The sequence below is a fragment of the Euprymna scolopes genome, chromosome 10, assembly GCF_053919585.1.
Source record: "Euprymna scolopes isolate OS-2025 chromosome 10, ASM5391958v1, whole genome shotgun sequence".
Lineage (NCBI taxonomy): Eukaryota > Metazoa > Mollusca > Cephalopoda > Sepiida > Sepiolidae > Euprymna > Euprymna scolopes.
In genome coordinates, this window is record NC_136491.1 from 36,429,351 (window position 1) to 36,452,199 (window position 22,849).

The 22,849-nt window shown below is 31.6% G+C and overlaps 1 protein-coding gene across 2 annotated transcripts in view; it reads left to right on the top strand.

Moving 5' to 3' along the window:
- Window positions 1–22,849, top strand: part of LOC145285923 (guanylate cyclase 32E-like) — a 1,316,276-nt gene that overhangs the window by 573,404 nt on the left and 720,023 nt on the right. For both annotated transcript variants that reach the window (XM_080134424.1, XM_080134425.1), the window contains exon 2: window positions 1,927–2,230. In XM_080134424.1, coding sequence (XP_079990550.1) covers window positions 1,927–2,230 — 304 coding nt within the window. The remainder of the gene's footprint in view (window positions 1–1,926; window positions 2,231–22,849) is intronic.

Genomic DNA, 22,849 nt, shown 5'->3' on the forward strand with positions numbered 1-22,849 from the left:
TGGGAGGAGCATACTAGATGATATTATAAGATGTAAAATCTTGGGAGGAAGCGTAGATAAGTTATGATAAAGTCATGCAAAAATATATATCCTGTTAATTTCTGTTTTTGTTGGGAGGAAGTATCTTCGTTTCCAGCAATTCAATCAAAAGAAGTGAAGTAAACGTTAAAGGAAGGTATGTTCCCATTCTGTCTGTGCGTTACGCACAAATAAAAGGCATTATTGTCACAATAACTTATAGGGATGGAAGGCGGCGTTCCATTATACAAAACTGTCTCACGCTTATCTGTTTGTTGTCTGTTTAAAGACCATATTAGTATTCTTTAATTGAATGTTGTCTGTGTATTATTATTAGGCAAACATAATTGATTTAAAAAAAATAGATTCGCTTTTTATGATAAAAATTCAACACACAACAGATATCTATTTACTAGAATGAAAGATCTTACAGCCTCCAATTGAATGAACTCAAAAAATATGGAAAAAAATAACACCAGCAGGTATTATATGCAGAAATCTAACATGCAAGTATGTTTATACGAAAAGTAGTATTAACTTAAAAAAAGAATAATTAAACGACACGCTAGGTGTTATATAATAACGTGTGTTCAAATGAAGACACGCACAAGCACAAGGTCACGGCGTATAAAATCAACAGTATGTTTCTTGATAAGACAGTGGCGCGTTCAAAAAATGTTTCTGTTTACACACATTTATGACATATTTGCCTTTAAATTTTAAACCTGGAAAACTTTCTTTCTTATTCCCCTTCTGTGTTGCATAAACCATCAATAAAATTATGTTATCAGAATTGGCGTATACGGATAAAGCACTCTATTCTCGAATTCAACAAACCGATTTATGAATGCGAAAAAGTACACGTGAAGAAGGTCAGAGATTACATCGACCGTAATTTTATATAAATTAGTCTAAAGATTAAGCAAAAAAAATGCGCATCACATAATTAATATTTCTTCTAATTTTAATTACTTTGGTGTGTTTGAAAGTTTTTAAATAGGTCAAATTTGGACGCAAGATTCGATTAAAAATCACAATGACTCGTTTTACATCACTCTGTGCTATCTAACATGATGTGCTTCATAATTCCTTACCTTAACACATACACAGACCTATATATATATATATATATATATATATATATATATATATATTATTATTATTATTATTATTATTATTATCATTATATAGCAATCCTTATATAAGAAGCTCAATGTGATTACAGAGTAATATATAGAATAAAATTATAAAATTATATTCCGACTATTTCACATATTATAAGATGGTCAACATCATGAATTTTGGAATATAACCTTTTGTCATTTATTCTTTATATATATATATATATATATATATATGTATATATATGTATATATATGTGTATATATGTATATATATATACATGTATATATATATGTATATATATACATGTATATATATATGTATATATATATTATATGCTTTTGTGGTATCCGTGTAAATGTGTTTTCTTATTGGAACGATCTATAAATAACTGATCATAAGTTAGAATTTGTTTTACTCTTATAAATCTATTTTCTTTTTTATTTCTAGCCATCTACTAAAAATAACTGTATTTTTCTTATAGACTGATATTGATCTTTGATGAGTTGTTTGGCAAATCTAGATCATTCAATGAAACTCGTTTTATACGTATTATACGGCCAATAAATTAATATAAAAATAACATAAATGTACCTGTGGAATTGAAATTGTTTACACATTATATATATATATATATATATATATATATATATATATATATATATATATATATATATATATAACATATATGTATGTATGTATATATAAATGTATATATGTGTGTGTGTGCAGTTTTGTCATAACCCTTTTTTTCTTTCTTTTACATTAAATATTGTATCTTTTCAGAAATGCGCAAACCATGAAGTGTCGAATAAAACCCTGTACCCAACCTTTGCTCGGACATTCCCACCTGCCAACCAAGTGACGAAATTCATTGTCTCATTGCTTCTCCATCATAACTGGCGTCAGTTCTCGTTGGTTGTCGGTTCCAGCACGCGATTAATGGAAATAAAGGCCAAATTGGTTCACCTTTGCGAACAGCATAATCTCACCATTAACAACATAACTACATATACGGAACCTTACATCCCCGTGTTACGGATGAGCGAAATACCGGGCATTGTCAACAGCACGTATGCACATACTAGAAGTGAGTAAGATTTTTTTTATTTGATTATTCTTAACAAATTATATCGTTTTTCGAATTCAGATTTTTTACTGTCGAAAACTTTGCTATTTTTATTCTTTTTACATTATAGTTACTTTAGCATCTGGTACCTTTCACCAGTGATTGACTTCAAGACTTGCACCAGGTCAAAGTTTACGTCCTTTAGTCACTATAGTCGTGTACAGACTAGCGTCCGCAACATTACCCAATCGTCACAAAACTTGATTGAAATATCGGTTCAATATTTATACTGCCTTAGTTTCCCTGATATCGTTCTAGTCAGAATTCTTTCTAAAAAGTGATCGAATATGCACGAGATAGACTGTGCGAACGGTGTCAAAAACATAGAGAAAGTGTTTCTATGGAATAGAAATGGATTCAAACTGGGCATTTCCAGTCTGTTTCGTTAACTATCTTTTCATAATCACCTCTTAAAATGTTGACCCTTGTTCAGTTTATATAATGCTGTGATATTAGGATTAAATGTCAAGGTCATGAAAAAGACTAAACTTAATTTGTCCGTAACTGTGACTAATTACTTTGACTATCTTTTATCCATTGAAGTCGGAATCTCATATAATTATGAAATTGACATGAAAAGATTTGTTCATTTTATTGCGGAAGTTCATCATTCGATTTGCCTGAAATTGACATTTGAATGTAACGTTTTTTTATGACAATAACCACGATTCAAAATTACAACCTGATAAGGTAATATTATAAAGTAATCACGTTATCATTAAACAAGTTTTTGTATGTGCAATCCAAAATACAAAACGTAAGGCCAATAAAAAGCAGCGGCCTGTTGTGTAAGAATATTTTTGGAATATAATGGGGGTATGGCCCCGCATACTCGGGAAATTCTATTTATAAACGATGCTGCTAGGAACTGTCGAATCGAATTAATTCACGTTCTGCCACCAACCAATCAAAAACCACAACTGCTCCATATATATTACACCTTTCTGTAGCAATTTCGCATATGTTTTCTCCGTCTCAACCCGGGAAGAATCTTTTGCTCTTCGGATTCCAACTCGAGAACTGTATACTGCAAACCAATCACCTCTCAGGACTTGTGTAGAACAACGAACCATCGGAAACTCTTCTGAAACTAAACATGGCTTACACTTCTAGACCTTGTTACGTTATCAGACGAATGCATAAAATCTCAGAGCTTACTTATGTTCTTTTTGTTATTTTTTTTCTTTTCAGAGTGTACATATGATTAAAATTCGTTATTCTAATATACAAAGTTCGATATTCTTTATCGTTTTAACGCTCATAAGAAATCTATACTTCAGAGAACTTCCTTACGTTCTCACGAGATATTTACCTCTAGTATCTAAGAACGTTTTAGCTGATGGCATCATCGAGCTACTATGAGTCTACGCTGTTAAACTCATTAATCTGGATGGAATTTTAAACGGAAAACTTCCTTCATATATTTTTTCTGTATTGCATGAAACATCAACTAAATTATTTTATTGGAACTTGTCGAATATGAATAAAGTGCTATATTCAAGAGTTCAACAGAAAGATTTACGAATACGACAAAGTACACATGAAAAAGAGTTTACGTTGACCTACACTTTATCTGAATTACTCTCATAAACAAGCATGATAATACAAATAACACAATTAATCTTTCTTCTAATTTTAATTTCTTTAATGTGTTTGAAAGTTTTAAATAAATTGGGCGAATCATTCCATTTAAAAATTAAAATGGTCAGTTTTATGCCACTTTTTTCTCCGCTATCTCATGATTTGCTTCATAATTGCCCATCCATATATATATGTATATATATATATATATATATATATATATATATATATATATATATATATATATATATATATATATAAAGTAAAAGATGATCACTCATTTTGAAGACACTTTTTAAAAGTAAAATTTAATTGAGAAACTTTTGAAAACTTTGAAGTGTCGAATATAATGAGAAAATCATTGTTTATTGCTTCCTTTTGTAAGTCCTATATTTCGCTAATACATAGCCTTATCAGAGTCGAAGTCGGGTTCCTATATATATATATATATATATATATATATATATATATATATATATATATATATATATATATGTATATATATATATATATATATATATATATATATATTTAGTATATATTACTATTAAGCTACACAGAATATTATGCCTAATGTATTCTAGCGTGGATGAAACGCAGAATATTCTACGTAGCTTAACTGTCATATATATTGTATAGCTTACTACCTAGCTATACCTACGTATTGAGAACTGCTGAAGTAAATGCTTAAAGTTCACGCACAAATTTATACGTTCGTATATTAATGTATATGATTAAATGAAGTAGTTATATTTACATATATATATATATATATATATGTACGTATGTATAAATAGATAGATATATAGATGGTATTTATTTGTTTTGTTAGCGGTACTTTTTTAATAAATTCAATTATGTATACGAGCGTGCATTTTTAACTATATGCGAATTGGGAATAATTTTCCCTTTTACGAATTTTGTACCCTCTAAATGTGGAGCTGAATATATATTGTTTAATAAAATATAATTATGCACTGACACGTGTTTCGTCGTCTATTACTCATCAGGATGGCTGAATGCAGCGGGATTCGTAATCGGGACCCTGTCATAAGAAGCCTAAAACTCTTCGACTGGGCTATCTCGCAGTATTCCTTACTAGATCGCGTTTTACGTAGATGTTGTTTATTTGTTTTTGTTAATGATACTTTTCAGATGAGTTCACTTGTTTATACGAAAGTGCATTTTTATCTATCTATTTATCTAACTATATATATATGTATGTATATATATGTATATATATATATCCATATATACATACAAATATATATATATATATATATGCGGTTAATTTTTACTACCGTATCTTTCTGTTAAGTTACATTATTGTTTCAGCTACTTGGCCGTTTTTTTGGCCGTCTGTAGCTTCCTCAGACTTTTAAAGGTTTCTGTAAAAGTCTGAGGAAGCTAGAGACCGCAAAAAAAACGGCCGGGTAGCTGAAACAATAATGTAACTTAACAGAAAGATACGGTAATAAAAAATAAAACGCATATTTGCTCTACAACAGTATTGAGCATTTTTATTAATTACAATTTCTACTAAATATATATATATATACATATATATGCATACTGTGTTGATTTTTGCAGCCCCAGATTTCTTGAAAATTCTTAAGAAACTGTTAAGCATAGGGCATCTTGTGTCACATTTAGGTCTGTATAATTTTATCTACAAGATTAACTCATAAAACATTAATCAATATTTATGAATTATAAAACTAGCTCCTAAGAAAAAGAGTAGTTAATGTTTTCTTTAATAAGTTTATTATTTCTTATGCAACAGAAAAATATGGAGTTTCGATAGAAGGCCTTAGAGAGAATTCAGACCCCGCCCTCATTTTAGAATGGGTAACGAAACTGTAGACTGAATTTAAAAATAAATAAATAAATGCAAACTGACAATAAGATACTTTTACCTACAAATAACTTCCGTCTAAATATTTAACATCTCATAGTATTCGCGGCTCAAATAAGATTCTCTACACTGGCTTTTTAGAAGAATGTTTTTTTTATTCTACAAATTTTGCTATCGCAAGTAACAGCACTCAGCTGGATATTCCGCCAGACTAGATATTTTTTAAATATTTTTTCATATTATCTCTGGATACTGTGGTGTAAGCAAATGAAAGTAAAGAAATTGCATTAAACATCTCAAAAACGGTAATCATGTCAGTATCCAAGAACATGCAAGCTACAATGTTAGTTAACAAAGTTAATAAATTCAAATATCTGTGCTACTGATCACATCTGATGGAAGGTGCACCTCTGAAATACAAAGTCGCATAGCTGCAGCTAAAGTCACCTTCAAGCGATTGTCATCAATCATGACCAACAGAAACATTAAAATAGACACCAAATTCAGAACACTCCGCACGCATGTATGAAAGGTATAATATAACTGGTTTATATGGCTAAAAGGAGATACAAAAAATATGTTCTGGACTTTATTATTAACTCAGTGTGTTGGAGGTAAGTTGTAACTGTAATAAACTATTCAAATATCTATATACCTTATAGAAGGATCAAGTGTTAGCCACAAGTAGGAGGGTTCCATTGATATCTGGAAACTTCGAATAAGTAAAAAGAAACAAAAATATGACTAGTATGATATTAGCAATTAATACGTGAGACATTAGTTTTTACAATTCCTTTCTTGCATATTTTTAAAAAGGAGGGCGACCTGTAAGTATACCCTTGTCCGTTCGTCCGTTCGTCTGTTCGTCCGTTCGTCTGTCCGTCTCTCCGAACTTTTCGCAATAACTACGACTCGCAATTTTTGGAAATTTTGCACAAACATTAAACATGATCTGAGTAAATAGGAACATAACGGATTTTCCAGGAAAACTCCGGTTGCCCCCATAGGGTTCCTATCAGTTTAAAATGGCTTAAATTCGCGATAACTCTTGGGTGTGCACCAGGGACGCTTTTAGGGCTAATGAAAACAATCGATTTTGGGGACTATTTTAACATATTTGTCCAAAATTTTCTTTGTGTGTCTGTTTAGCAGTTTTGTATGATGCCGAACTCAAATTTAAATATGTTAATACCTTGGGGAATATTGGTGTTAAGTGGGGGGGTGACAAATGATGGACTTTGCCATTTCTTTTTTTTTTTACATGATGGAGAAAAACATTTACATATGTTAAGGGCTAAAACTGCACCGTTGGTTAATTTTCACCATAATTTGATCTCCCCTGAGAACTTTTAGAGTTAAAAGAGGGGGTGCAAATGCTGAACTTAGTCATTTTTATGCCTCGTTCAGTATCCACTAACGGGGGACCATGCATGCATCACTTGTGCATGCGTGGCCATGAATTTAAAATTACACCTGAAAAATATCAGTAAATTTGATTTTAGTATTTATAAAATGTCACTGTACACGACTATTCAATAACGATGTGTGTATATGCTTGACCATTGGCCTATGATCAAAGTATTCTAGTAAAGTAATCGGAAGGGGAGAAGTTCTTCTAGACTAAGGTAATATTTGATTTTTTTTGCAACCCAAAATGTCTCCAGTGGAGCTGGATTCCTCCCACAAGCGCTCACCCTACATATCTTACTGCCCTTGTGAAGAGGCAACCTTATACTTGTGGATAACGCGTTGACAACGGAATAGAAATGCAATACTTATTACGACAATAATCAAAATAGAAACAATTAATTTTGTAAATGTAATCGTTTTCTAACAGTTTGATGCATGCTAGTAAGACATGGCTACAATCAGTTACGATGTCCAATTCGGAAAGAGTATACTGTATATGATTTCCACTTCTGCTTTAGTTTGGCGCGCTACCATGCGGGAATATGTCAAAAACAGTTAACAGCCTAGTGATGTTCAAATATAAAGAACCTTCCAAAAGTAATGGCTTCTATTTTTTCTTCTGCTCGAATGGATCAGGTTAGGTCGCAAATTGCATTCTCATGATCATAGAATTTATACACTTATGACCCGAAAGATCATCTCTCGGTTGCTGATGTTGACGGTATGAAATTATAAGAAGATAATTGTGCGTGAATAAACTGCGCTAGAAGAATATATACGTCGTTGGTTTTCTCTATGCAGAAGAGAATTGAGCCGATCAGCATTCACCGGAGCCTGTTGAACGTTTACGAAGCCGATGCAGTTGATATCAGTACTGTAATGAGAATCTCAACAAAGGTGCGATTGAAAAACACAGTCCGCAATTTTAGGACGGATGTCTTTAAAAAAAAAAAAAGCTGACAAAATTGTGCATTAAGAATAGTGGAGAAAAAATTCTAGAGCTCAAAATGTTTACCCGTTGAGTAAAAAAATATGAGGTCTTATCTTTGGGATACTTTTCGTATAGTACATTATATAACAATATTTACTAATAGCACTAATCGAAGTAAAATTATATTTATGCTACAAATTAAATGTAACAGGGATTTGCAAATGTAGGAAATTCTTTAAGAAAGATGAGAACTCCAAACTAAACCAATAGTTTAAATATTTTAAACCAGACATTGCCCATTTTACTTTTCTTTGTCATTATTACAAACAAACATCTATATTTTACTTATAAAGCAAACTAGTTCTTGTTCATAAGAAATGTAAGTAAACTATGTAAAGAAATGAAACAAAGTCACCTGTTTACTCTTTAGTCACCACATGAGTTAAACTGTTATTACATAAATAAATGCAAACATAGAAAATTAATATGACAAAGATTAAACTTAATTAAATTCATATATAATGTTTAATTTAATTTTTAAAATCTTAATTAAAAGTTATGAAATTGTTATATTTTTATTAATACTAGAAAATATTGTCTTTTTTCTTTTCCAGTTTTACCAACTATTCCTTTTATTTTTCTACGTTTTATCTTAACACTATTACTTTCCATGCTCGCATTTTCTATGTAGCCCATGATTTTTCCAGGTTTCCTTTGAAATAATGTTTATCTTCAATGTCATATGCGTTTTAAACAATCCACAGAAATATTACCAACTATTTAAATTGACTAAATAAGAAAATCAAATAAAAGACCGGATTAAGTGAATTAACAAAAAGAATGGATAAAAAAGAGAGAAACAGAATAACCGGGCGACGTCGTAAGCGAAAGTTTATCAGCCTTAACATATTCGGTTAACTACTGCTAGATTAAGCAATATCATTTCCAATTTTATTTAAATTAAACTTTCTATACTTCTGGATTCCCAATTAAAAATGAAATAAAGAAAATAAAAAGTCGTTATCCGGTGTCAATACTGACGTTACTATATTATTTTAGAGATAAATTCTATGATCATGACATGATTGAGATTCGTTAATGAAGATACAGGTTTCATATTTTTAAACTTTATAATGGACATTATTTTCATTGTAAAGGCAGAGTGATCGCAGTTTTTATCTACACATTTACAGATTAACTTAATTGCTTTCTAACTAACAATATATAACATGCTACACCTCCATTATTTGCTACAAAATCTTTTACTTTTCCGTTGTTGTCCATATGCTTTTAAGCTACAGTAAATATCAGTCGATATAATAGGTAATACTTTATTCGACTGGGGTTCGTTCACCAAATATCTGGGATATCTGATTGTCATTCTCTGAGACATGGTGCAATATAGTTTAAGTTTCAAAATACTTCATGAATAATGAAGTCTGTCATGAGGTCCTGTAAAACGGTATGGGTTATAAGATCCGGAATTTCTGCACTCATAACCGTGTCTAAGTCAAGGGAGCTCAGCTTTTGGTCAAGCTAAACATTACAGAATCTAAATTTGATTTCCTACTAAAAAAAAACTCTTTACTATTAACTATATTAGGCGCATCTATTAACTTATTTTAAATGGACGCCTCGTGGTATTCTGTGCTCATCCCACCAACCCCATCGTCATAGAAGATTGCCGATTTCTGGGCCCATCTCAAACAGTATACATGTAGACTAATGTTTATGGAGAAAAATACCATTGTTGACCTGCACAGTTTCTCTGTTTCTTCCTTCTTTCTTGTGTTTTATTTGAATTTACTAAAAAGCATTTTACCCCCCCCCCCCAACTTTCTTTTCTAAACCCAACTAAAATTCTAAAATATATAAAATAGAATCTGTAATTGATTTTCTATTCAAAATTATTTTATATGGACTGTTGGACGCATCTGTCAGTTTTCTGTCATTCAACCTGTATGCTACTTCTACGCTGAAAATGTGTTAGTTTGTAGGTGGTTAGATAAGGATATTTAAATTTACATTGAAAAACTCCTGCTAATGATCATCGTGATCATGCTGTTGATTTCGTTTAGAGAAATTTTGGATTGCACAAATAAGTTCCATATTTCCGAACATAGGGTATTGCATTGTGTACGTTCATGCATATATCGAGGTCTCCCAGCAAATTTTACTGGCAGGATGATCAATTTGCTTACATTTTCAGTATTTCCATAAAAACGAAATTAAAATTTTAACTCAAAATAATTCTTCATTTCAGGCCGGGAACAAAGTGTAGTACCTGTTCTGCAGATACTGCACTTAAAATAATGTGTGCCAGTCAATGGAGGGGAAATCCTCTATACTGGGGCAATTATTATTTTAGGTAACCAGACTAACCCCTTTTTGCCTACTTTTAGGCTGGTTTTTACCCCACATTAAAAACGGCCTTGTGCCTAATTTGTTTTGGTGGGGAAACAAATAAATACAATAATACTTATTAATAATAGCATAAATTAATAATATTTGAAAAACAAAAACAAAAAAAAACAACAACATGAAACTATTTTAAGGACTTTGCAGATTTCTTTCTTACATTTTCCTCTGGCCGCGACTTTTTACGTTTACCAATATAAAGGTGGCATTTAATTTAAAAAATAAATAAAATACTTGGTGGTAGGTAAACATTAAGAATCAAGTTAACCCTCAGGAAAATATAGGCCCTTAATGTAGTAGGGGGAGGAGGAGGTAGAAGGGGAGGAGGAAGAGAACGCCAATGCAATCAGAAACTCTTAGTTCTCTTTTATGAGTTATAAGATAAGTAAGCCTCCCATGCTTTATTTTGGCATACATCTCAGCTAAATATTTTTGAAATTGCCTCGTACATTAAATGAACACACTTATACAATCGTCACGGAACATAATCCTATGTGCGCAGAAATCGTTATAGGATATATAGTTCCTACTACTTAATCTTTATTGTGAGAATTTGTTTCCATACAGACGAGTAATACTCTTCTTGCGCTCTCCAATGAATGATCCGGTAGGTTAAATTATCATATGTACAGTTTCTGAGATATATAATGGCATCCCGATGAGTGAACTACTGATTCATTATTGCAGTAGCAAACTGACATGTCCCCGGAACATTGGAATTACGATCGTGGTTTTGTCTCGGAGTTGTTGTCAGTATCGATAGCCACTTTAATATCATCCCAAGCAACATCCTCACTAGCTATCATAAAGTTTGCGATAAAGTAATTTCTCGAAGAGACGTAGCTAAAGTACAAAAACAATAGCAAACTGTGTGTTGGATGCAGATTTATATCCTATAGTTGCTTCTTGTCGAGTATAATCAACATTTGAAGTTACTCTAGATTTCCAATTTTAACGAGAACCAAGGAAACAGCTATGGGAAAAATCTGAAACGCAGAATAAAATTCCGATTTACTCAACTAAAAGGTACCGCTCAAAATGTGTGCAGATCATCGAGGTTTGCAAGCTCGACGAGAACAAGGTAAGAGCTTACATATGCTATTTTTACGATGTTTCGTTTCTATGTCCGATTGAAATACGACATTCATTGAAAAAAGAACAAACAAAAAAAAACATAAAATTCATTTTAAATCTCATTATTGAATTAATGGATATATGTTTACCGCCCGTCGCTTTGGGTTTGTCATTTTCAATAAATCTTTCAATGCAAATATTCATGTAATATAAAAACAAACAGGGTGTGTGGCTCAAATGTATTCTATTAAAGAAAAACAATTTGCTATTGAAAAGCATACGTTAATAGATATAAAAAATTGGCCCACATATATATATATATATATATATATATATATATATATATATATATATATATATATATATATATATATATATACAGCTCAATCACGTTGACAGACTGGTTCTCAACAGATCACCGATGTTAAGAAACATTGACACTGGCCAGTACAAGATTGGTGACTAATTGGAGAGGCTAAGCGCTGTATGTACCGCTGCGAGTCGTAGACATTTCCAGGTTGGTGTGTAGAGGCTCATTAATTATTTATTCATTAATTCTCTGGAACACCACGCTCTATAATAGACACGTCATGGAAACAAATGAACACATATCTAAAGAAATGGCAGAAATTCTATAGAATGACCTCCAATCTGTAGTGGAATAGGGACAAAAATGGATGGTCACATTCAATGCTGCCAAGAATAATCTGGTTTCCTTCAATAACTACAAGAAACCTTCTCTACCACCAATAGCAATGACCAAAGACTCTTTATCTGAAATTGCATATTTTAAACTCTTCGGTCTAACGTTCACAGGAAACATGAATTGGAACAATTACATTGAGAGTATTGCCAGGACCGCTGCGAAAAAGGTAGGTTTACTCCACCGTGATAGAAAGCTATTAACGCCTGACATATCGTATACCTCTATAAGGCCACCATTCGCCCATGTATGGAGTATTGTTGTTATATTTGGGCTGGTGCATCTGCTACTACTCTCTCACTCCTAGACAAGGTTCAAAAGAGAGTCGCCAACCTGATATGTCCTGAACTGTCATCTAACCTTCAGCCGCTGTCCCATCGATGAAATGTAGCATCCCTCTGCCTGTTCTACAAGTACTTTAACGGTGTATGTTCTGACGAACTGCAAGCTCTTGTATCCCCTCTACGTAAATACCCCCGACATACCTGACAAGCAGCATAATCCCACCCCTTCACAGTTGAGATCCTTAGATTTAAGAGATCCTTCTATTCCAGTAGTTTCTTCCCCAGAATCGCTAGACTTTGGAATTCCCTTCTGGCTTCCTGCTTCCCTAACTGGACTGATATGCAGAAGTTCAAGTGTAACGTGAACCGATATCCTGCTGCCCAACTTACCACGTAGTAACCCTGTAGCTTATGTCCCTGATTATAGCAATTTAAAAAAAAAGAGATGCATCCCCCTGTCTTCGTTAATAACCAGAACACACACACAGACATTCAGCGTTATATATATGTATACTCGGCCCTTTGCCAGTTATCTGCAACGACGAAAATTAGCAGTCATGGGGGAAAAGTTGTTGGTTCTACACAAAGTCTTCACTCCTATAAACATCATCTCTGTGGATATCCGAGGAATTTAAGTTGTGGCGGAAACTCATACGGCGAAATCGACGGGAAAGTGGCATATATATATATATATATATATATATATATATATATATATATATATATATATAAAGCTGAATGTGTGTGTATGTGTGTGGGTGTGTGTGTGTGTGTTGTCACGAATAGGCTCCTATATGGTTGACTATTAAAAAAAACTGATTACATTTCTTAGTGTTTTGTCCGAATGAAATGAAACTTTGGTCATAACTAGTTTATTATATTCAAAACATCACATCAAAACACAAGGGTCTTTGGCTTTTTTTTCTCCGTTCTAAAGCATATTTTATAGATGGCCTCCATTTAGTTTTTATTTGGGGGGGGATCACCCTGTATTCAAAAGCGGTATTATTAGTCCTGATTTTTAATCGGAAAATGTAACTTGCTTGATTGCGCATTGAGCACTCTTGTATAGACCTCATTATATTTCACTGGTTACTCTAGCTTTGAAACATAGCAACCTTAAATTATATATATATATATATATATATATATATATATATATATATATATGTATATATATATATATATATATATAAAAGTAATCGTGTCTGCGTATCTGTGTGTGTGTGTCTCTGTACATTTCCCTACGCAATAACTTTGTCAATTTTAAGTCAACATGCTCGAAATTTGATATACAGGGTACTGGGATTTGGGAAAATCTACGTGATCGGTTTTCGGCCAGCAATTTGGCTGGTAAGGGGTCAAAGATCAACGATTTGACTTTTGAGAATCTACCAAACGCCTCCGACAATTTTGGGTCTAAACACTTGAAATTTTTGATATAGGTTCCTTGGGCATGGATCTAACTTAATAAATCGATTTGAGCCCAAAACAATAAAGTTTAAGAAGTCATAATAGGGGTCAAATTTAAAAAAAAAAGTACCTCTTCAGTCTCTACCAAATTACTCAGACAATTTCTGGTCTAAACATTTGAATTTTGACATAAAGGGTATTCAGACATAGGGCAAGCTTTTTCATCGGTTTCGATGGAAAATGTTTAGTTACCAATATATAAATGTATGTATGTATGTATGTTTGCATCTCTGCTTAAAACTTTCGATAGAGGCGACGGATTTTACCAAGATCAGTATCGTTTTAAAGTTGGACCTTTTATACGACAAATATCGAAAAATTGGCTAAAAACATTAATACCTTCACCTTCAACTAGGCACTTTTCTACAGAGGGGGTGCCCTTTTTTCGCCGATTGTTTTTTAAGTTATCCTCTCGTTTAGATTAGCCTTAATTTAAACACAGCTAACTTAAGGTTTGGCGGTGGTCGTAACCACAAGACGTCAGTTTTTCCACCGTTCTTTTCCTCCTTCCTGGTACCGGTTTGAGCCTGCCTTCCCACTACCAATTTGCTTTTATTTTTTGCTTATCATACACATCAAAACACCCGGGCAACGCCGGGCTGAAATGCTAGTATATCTATAAAAGTTTTCGTGTCTGTGTGTGTCTGTGTGTGTGTCTGTTTGTGTACATTTCTCTACGCAATAACTCTCTCAATTTTAAGTCTACAGACTCGAAATTTGATATACAGGGTATTGAGATTTTGGAAACACTTTGTGATCGGTTTTCGGCAAGAAATTTGGCTGGTAAGGGTCAAAGATCAACAAGTTGACCTTATTTGACAATTTTGGGTCTAAACACATGACGTTTTACTGATAGGTTCCTTGGAGATGAATCTAACTTAATAACTTGATTTGAGCTCAAAACACTAACTGCTTAGGGGCCATAATAGGAGTCAAAGTTAAAAAAGTTGACCGCTTTTTTTTTCTTTTTTTTTGCTCAACATTCACCTCAAATCACCCGGGAAACACCGGCTGAAATGCTAATATATATATATATATATATATATATATATATATATATATATATATATATGTATATATGTATATATATATATATATATATATATATATATATATATATATATATACAGGGTGTCCGTAAAGTTACTATACAGTCTTATTGTTTTATTGTTTTATATTTGTATTAATAGTTAATATTTACTGTATAGTAAATTTACGGACACCCTGTATATATAGTCATCCATGCAGTGCTTTTTCGCTGTTTCACAGCTCATCAGTGGGGCTAGACAGGCAACTGCCTCAAGTCAGAACCGAAGCCGACCGCCCAAATGACAGTCAAGGCTTTTCACCATTTCGCTATACAACTGCTGCTGTGAGGGTTATTATATTAACGTGGTTTTGACATTTATATATATATATATATATATATATATATATATATATATATATTCAGAATCGTAATATATATGTTAATGCTTATAATACTATAATCACTTCTACATATAATGAATAAATGACAAATGTCTATATGCTTAATTTCATGATGTTATTATATTAATTGCTCCTCTTAACCGTATACAGCTTTTTATTATCTTGATGGTTTGCTGTGCTTAAACATTTGGATCAGATTTATTTATGTATGCACATACACACACACACACACACACATATATATATATATATATATATATATATATATATATATATACGTGTGTGTGTGTGTTTGTATACATACATAGGTATTTTTACAAAAGTCATAATGTATCACTACACATTCATGAACATGTTTCGAATAGCCAGTTACTAGTAACAGGGGACCTCACACTGAATAAACTTTTGTATAAGCATATGGCCTGAGGAGGTATCTAGACACTAGTAATTGGCTTATCGAAACATCTTTATCAAGGTATAGCTTGCCTACTAAGGAATGGAGCACTCTTGTATTCACCTCTTCAAACTTTATTTGTTAATTTGCCTCTAGAAAATATTAAACTGGAATAATATATATATATATATATATATATATATATATATATATATTAATCTTTATGTTAGAACTATTGTTAATTTCAATGGATACCGTTTTCATTTAATAGGGTGAACCTGTTACGAAAAAAAAAAACCCGGAATTGCCGTTAAATATAATAATGCTCGATGAATATTTTATAGTAGCAGAGCATATATAGTGCAAAATTTAGCTGAAATTCAAAGGCACATTTTTTTTATAACCTTCGTTTATTACACCGTGGATTTTCACATTAGAACCATTTCGTTAACAGGTGGGCAACACTATTATTTGATAGTTCCATTGGCGAGTTCATGAAAGTTATAAAAATATAAGTCCTGTACATTCCTAAATCCTCTGGCCTTTATGGAGGGAAGATTAAACTTGTTGCTATGGTTTCAAATGATCTGTAAAAAACAGCGGCGGAGACTTGATTCCAAATATTTCTCTTATGTAATATATCTCCCCTTCTTTGGAAATAGGGTACGATTTGAAATAGCTCCAGTATCAAAAAATCTTGTATGAAAACAAAGAGAGGAGAAATACCATCTGATTAATAAGTCGAATCGAGTTTCCTATTATTGTTATATCAGATCATTTGAAACCATAGCTACAAGTTTTAGTCTCCCTTCCATCAAGTCCAGAAATTTTGAACAGATATTTGATAATATACAAAACTAGGAAAAATTGGATTATGAGTAAAATATTTTATAGCTGTAAAAAGTGCCAAAAATAGGCTCTGGATTATGGATTATTCTCTTAATGTGCGACCTTGAAGCAAATATCACATAGCCGAACACAAAATTCATACCTTTACATTTTCTAATGAATATTTTTTTTTGTAAAATTATAATCAATAGTCGCTGGAATTTGGACCTTATAAAATTGTCAAAAAGCTGGTATATATATATATATATATATATATATATATATATATATATATATATATATATATATATATATCCTTCAGAAGAATGAAATACAATGAATCTACTTGTGCACAAATTCAGTGATTATCGGTCTTACAAAATATTTTATGTAGCTAAAAGGATTAAAAACCTTTAAAACAGTTCATGTAATTTTCTATTGTTATTACCTTTACGAAAGGCGCAAACCTTTTATAATACTTGCTAATATTTTCCTCCGAGAAGATGTATAAACATCGAAACGTCATTGGTTAAGAAATATATTTTACTATACTGTATTCTTTGTCCTCCATACAATAAAATTTCTGTATTTGAAATTTAACTTTTTCAAATCACAAATTTACGTTCCTTAACTAGGATATATATACATATATATATATATATGTATATATATATATATATATATATATATATATATATATATATATATATATAGATAGATAGATAGATAGTGTGTGGGGGTGTATAGAAATATGCATATATATACATATATATATATGATTGTAACGTCTTGTCAGACGAGATCCACTCCCTCATTCACTAAATCTTTGTGCACGAATATGACTTTTTAGTCCTGCCAGCGACTTGCACACCCTCAAGCAGACACGTCACTGAAAACGTTCACTGATTTGTATGAATCTAACAGCAGCGGAACCTGTATTATCGTGGGCTTTCATGCGATTAACAAAACCTGTCTTATACAACAGAGCCCGATCACACACCTTACAGATCCAGAGATCTCCATGGTTGGGCGGCAAGGTTTGTCATTTTCTACGTGCTCTGTTAAGCTTCGCTCGGCCTATTTTGGCTGTTTCAAAGTGTTCTGTACCCCTATATATATATATATATATATATATATATATATATATATATATATATATATATATATATATATACATATATATATATATTAAGTCTATGACAATTGGTTTAAAAGACCCTATATTTATACAAAAAAATATTCTAGACATTTACCTACATAAAATTATATAGTGTCAGCTTCAGTTTTGCTACTTGAGTTGTCTCCCCTGTGGCCTTGCTATGTCGTAAATATATTGGCTATTATTATATTGTTTAGGTACACGTTTTCTACGGAAGTTTTATGATGCATCATCATGACTAGACTTAGCGAAACATCAAATACAACAATTGAACCGGGATCAAAACTACTATTGATGCAGATAGTTTGTGAGCAATCAAATTTGTTACTCTGAATGTAAAGATATCTGACTTTCAAATCTTAATAAGATTTAGTAAATATTCGTCCATCAGAACGATGGGAGCCAGTTGATCATCCTTGAAGAACGATGTATTACAATTAAGCACAATATCAAGATACACAGGGAGCACATACAGAGCCTGGTGTCCATACAGAGTAATCCGATTTTAGCACTGTCCTGGCTCAATGATTGTAAACTTTTGTGATCTAACGATAAGCGGTGTGTCGCCGTCATTATGCTATTTGGTTCTATTTTACAATATACTATTTTGTTTTTGTTTTGTTTTGTTTTTTTGTGTATATCGATACGATCGACTTTACTTTCGGAAGATTTTCCGGCAATGTTACGAATTTCTTGTTTCTGTCGTTGTGTATTTTTTCGCCTGTTCTTTATTTATTTGACGTTTGTTGTCCTCTAATAAAAAAAAACAACAACTTTCTTCTCAACAACTCAACATAATAATACGTCAAAATAGTTTCTTCATTCAAGTCGCAGAACGTAAACAATTTAGTCTGATTGTCATCTGTAATCGATAGAAATACGAATCAATTGAAAACCTCAGACTCATCTGTCAGAGGCAATTACAATTGCTTTGCGGTTTTAAGCATATGTTCAATTTTCCCACATCCTTCTTAACTTTAGGATAAAATTCTATCTGACAGAAAACATATACGAAAATAACATAAAACAGAAAAGCCTTATTGTAAATATTTCCATAGCAATGCGAAATTATGTAAAATCTAGAATCATTTCCAATTGAATTAGTGATACGCCAAAGATCGAATGATTCCGGAATCGAATGGCGCCTATAAAGCTAATCTGCACAAATTACTTTTGATTTTATTGGTTTTTGACTCCTCCAAGACATCTGTCTCTCCCCTGAAGTCTGTAGAAAATGTGATGAAACAATGTGAAAATAAAATAAACGCAAACATCACAGAAGAATTTAAATATTTCCTCTGTCTGTATTTTCCGTCAAAACGAACGCAATATTTACATAAATAATCTTATAAAATAACCAAAAAAGTTTTTATTAGGTTGGTGCAAAATTAATGTCGTTTTATCATATATATATATATATATATATATATATATATATATATATATATATATATATATATATATATATAAATATATATATATATACCTATTTACAATGCCTCCCCACGGGACAGAGTTAGACAGAGTATAATTATCCACTGACACATGTTTCGTCGTCTCCGACTAATCAGAGTGGCTGAATCTAGCGAGATTCGAAATCAGGAGCCCATGATAAGAAGCCTAAACCTCTACAAGGGGGCCACCTCGCTCGACTACTGAATGCATTGCGTTTTTATGTAGATGCTTTTATTTGTTTTTGTTAGCGATACTCTTTGAACGAATTCAATTATTTATATGAAAGTGCATTTTTACACATTATTCCCAACTCGCATTTAGGTAAAAATGCACCTTAATATAAATAATTGAAACAAAAACAAATAAAAACATCTACATAAAAACGCAATACATTCAGTAGTCGAGCGAGGTGGTCCCCTTGTAGAGATTTAGGCTTCTTATCATGGGCTCCTGATTTCAAATCTCGCTAGATTCAGCAACTCTGATTAGTCGGAGACGACGAAACATGTGTCAGTGGATAATTATATTTTAAAAATAACGTATATATATATATATATATATAAATATATATATATATATATATATATATATATACAGCAGCAAAACGTATAAGGAGTTTACTAACCAAGGAGAAGCAAACGCCAAATATAAATATAGTAATTTATATTTTAATCACAACAAAATGAAAAAGCTCAATACAATCACTGAAGCTGGTAGAGCTTATAATAAATAATAATAACAACAGAGTTGCAAAGTAAAATTATACAAACAGTTTATTATTCAGTAGAATACATCAAAGTTGAGTGCCACTTAATCCGCGAAGTTTCAAAGAATGCCATTTCTTCTCATCAGAGGAAAGAATTGTTAGCGAAATATTTCTATTTATTTGCTTGTAGCCGCATAGGTGGAAACTTAAACTTTTATGATTTGTGGTCACAAAACTTTAAACATAAGATGTAAATATGTGAAACAGTTAATGTGGAAAGTTTATTCAGAGTTTAATATTACTAAAAATGATTAACCGTGGTGAAGGTTGTCCGGTGAAGAGGAGGTTAAAGATTTAGCGATAAATTAAACGGTCAGTGTCCGCTTCAATGGTTGAAAAATGAATAGCAGATTGTCAGAGAGTTAGGATTCCAAGAAATTGAAGAGAGTCAACACCGCTTTCATTTGGCCGGGTGGGGAGTTGAGACGTAAGAAAATGACATATTTTTTACACTAACCTTATGATATCGGATAAAATAACATTTATTTTGGCAAAAAATATAATTTAATTGTTTTATAATCCGTAGATTTAAACGTGAAACGAAGGTAAATATATTGCGACTTATTTTTTGGCACGTGTGCATTACTGCGATGAGCTACTTTGTGGTGTTCAGTTTGGAGATTTGGAGAGTTCATAACATGTGCCTTCAACTTTCATTCATTACAAACAAAATTTTTTTGATGTTTTACGAAAATTTGAACAAATAATAGTTTTCACCAAATTGGTCAGCACTTCACTGATGCGTGGACAAAATATTTATAAATGTTAAACGACATATATCTTCTATAACTTCCATTTATTTATTCTGAACAATAAAGCTTGATGATCATATTTTATTGGTTACGAAAATTTAAGAATGTTTAGTTTGTTACGAAAGCTATTGTGTTATAAACTATTTTATAGGTATATAATTTTCTAATATTTATTTAAATGCAATAAAAATGTCTCTGAAGAAATTAAATAACATATAAATAAATAAATAAATAAAACACGCATTTATTGATGTTTACATGTTTAAACAATTTTCGGTCGTGAAATAAGAAATTGTTTTCTGATGCGCACTCTCTAAAGCTGCAAAATGAAAACTAAAAAGTGGTTCCGTCGCAGTAATGCACAAGTGCACATTATGTTTGCTAAACTTTCTCAGTTAAATAAATGTCGCTTTAATACTAGAGAATATAGCATGAACAATGCCATGATATGAAATTAAAATAAGCGGAAATATTAAAACTATGTTTCCAATTTTTTTTATTTCGAACTATACGTCACATTTCTCAAAGAAACTGCACGATGAATAAGGGCGATAAAAGTGCCAATTATAAATAAGATTAATATTCTAAAATATTACTATTATTTTTTTCATCATTTTTAATGAAATTGGCAAATCGCACAGAAGGCCTTTAAATACTACAATATCGGGAAAATAATAAATATCGTTTTCTTAAAATATACTTATTTAAAAAAATATACATCTGTTAATTTAAATTTCGTATTTGTCCGTTTGGAAGCTGGAATAGATAAAATAGAAATTGTAAGCCCACTAAATAATACTACATACAATGTGCTTTTTCCACTGAGCAGACCTTGAAATAATACGTGTCAAAATATGCGTATTGGAATTTTTCTAAAACAATAAAAATTCTGCATATTTAACCTGGAATAAAATGTATTATATTGAAAACAATGTTACCGAATTGTTTTTTATTATTATTATTGTTTAAAATAATATATTATATCAAGATAGGAAGAAATGCTTTTCAGTAGTTTATAAAATTGAAATCGTCATGATTCAAAAAATAGAATAGATTTTTTCACTATTTTTGTGACAATGATAATCCATCTCTAAAACGATCAATACAAATATAGCGTCTCTGGACAATATCAGTATAACGTCGTTTTTTTCATTTTGTCGTTTTCTTAAATATATATATATATATATATATATATATATATATGGTTCTGTTAATTTGGATATTTCGTCTGATTCTATGCATATTTAGTTGTAAATAATGTGTGAAGTTCGTCATCAGTGTCTGCCTTCGGGACCTGAGTTTTTGTGTACAAACATTTTATTTAAAAAAAAAACTCCAGCCGTTTGAGACGCGGTTCTGTTCATTTGGATTTTTCGTCTGATTCTATATACATTTAGTTGTAAATAATGTGTGAAGTTGGTCAGCATTGTCTGCCTTCGGGACGTGAGTTTTTGTGTGCAAACATTTTATAAAAAAAAAATCCAGTCGTTTGAAACGTGGTTCTGTTCATTTGTGGTTTTCATCTGATTCTATGTATATTTAGTTGTAAATAATGTGTGAAGTTGGTCATCATTGTCTGCCTTCAGGAGGTGAGTTTTTGTGTACAGACATCTTATTAAAAAAAACCCCAAAAACTCCAGTGGGTTGAAACGTGGTCCTGTTAATTTGGATTTTTCGTCTGATTCTATATACATTTAGTTGTAAATAATGTGTGAAGTTCGTCATCATTTTCTGCCTTCGAGACGTGAGCTTTTGTGTACAAACATTTTATTAAAAAAAATATATACAGCCGTTTGAAACGCGGTTCTATTCATTTGGATTTTTCGTCTGATTCTATGTATATTTAGTTTGTTTTGTATTTTTTTTCAAACTCATTGAATTGTACCCATCACTTTCATCCTGATCATTGAAGATATATAACTTTTGGAACGCTCCTTCATGTGTATTTTACATGTATGTACATGTGTACATGTGTGTATTCAGATGTATGCACATGTTTATAATGTGTGCCTCTATGTGTGTATGTTCGCATGTGTGTGTACATGCATATATATGTTTGCGTGCAT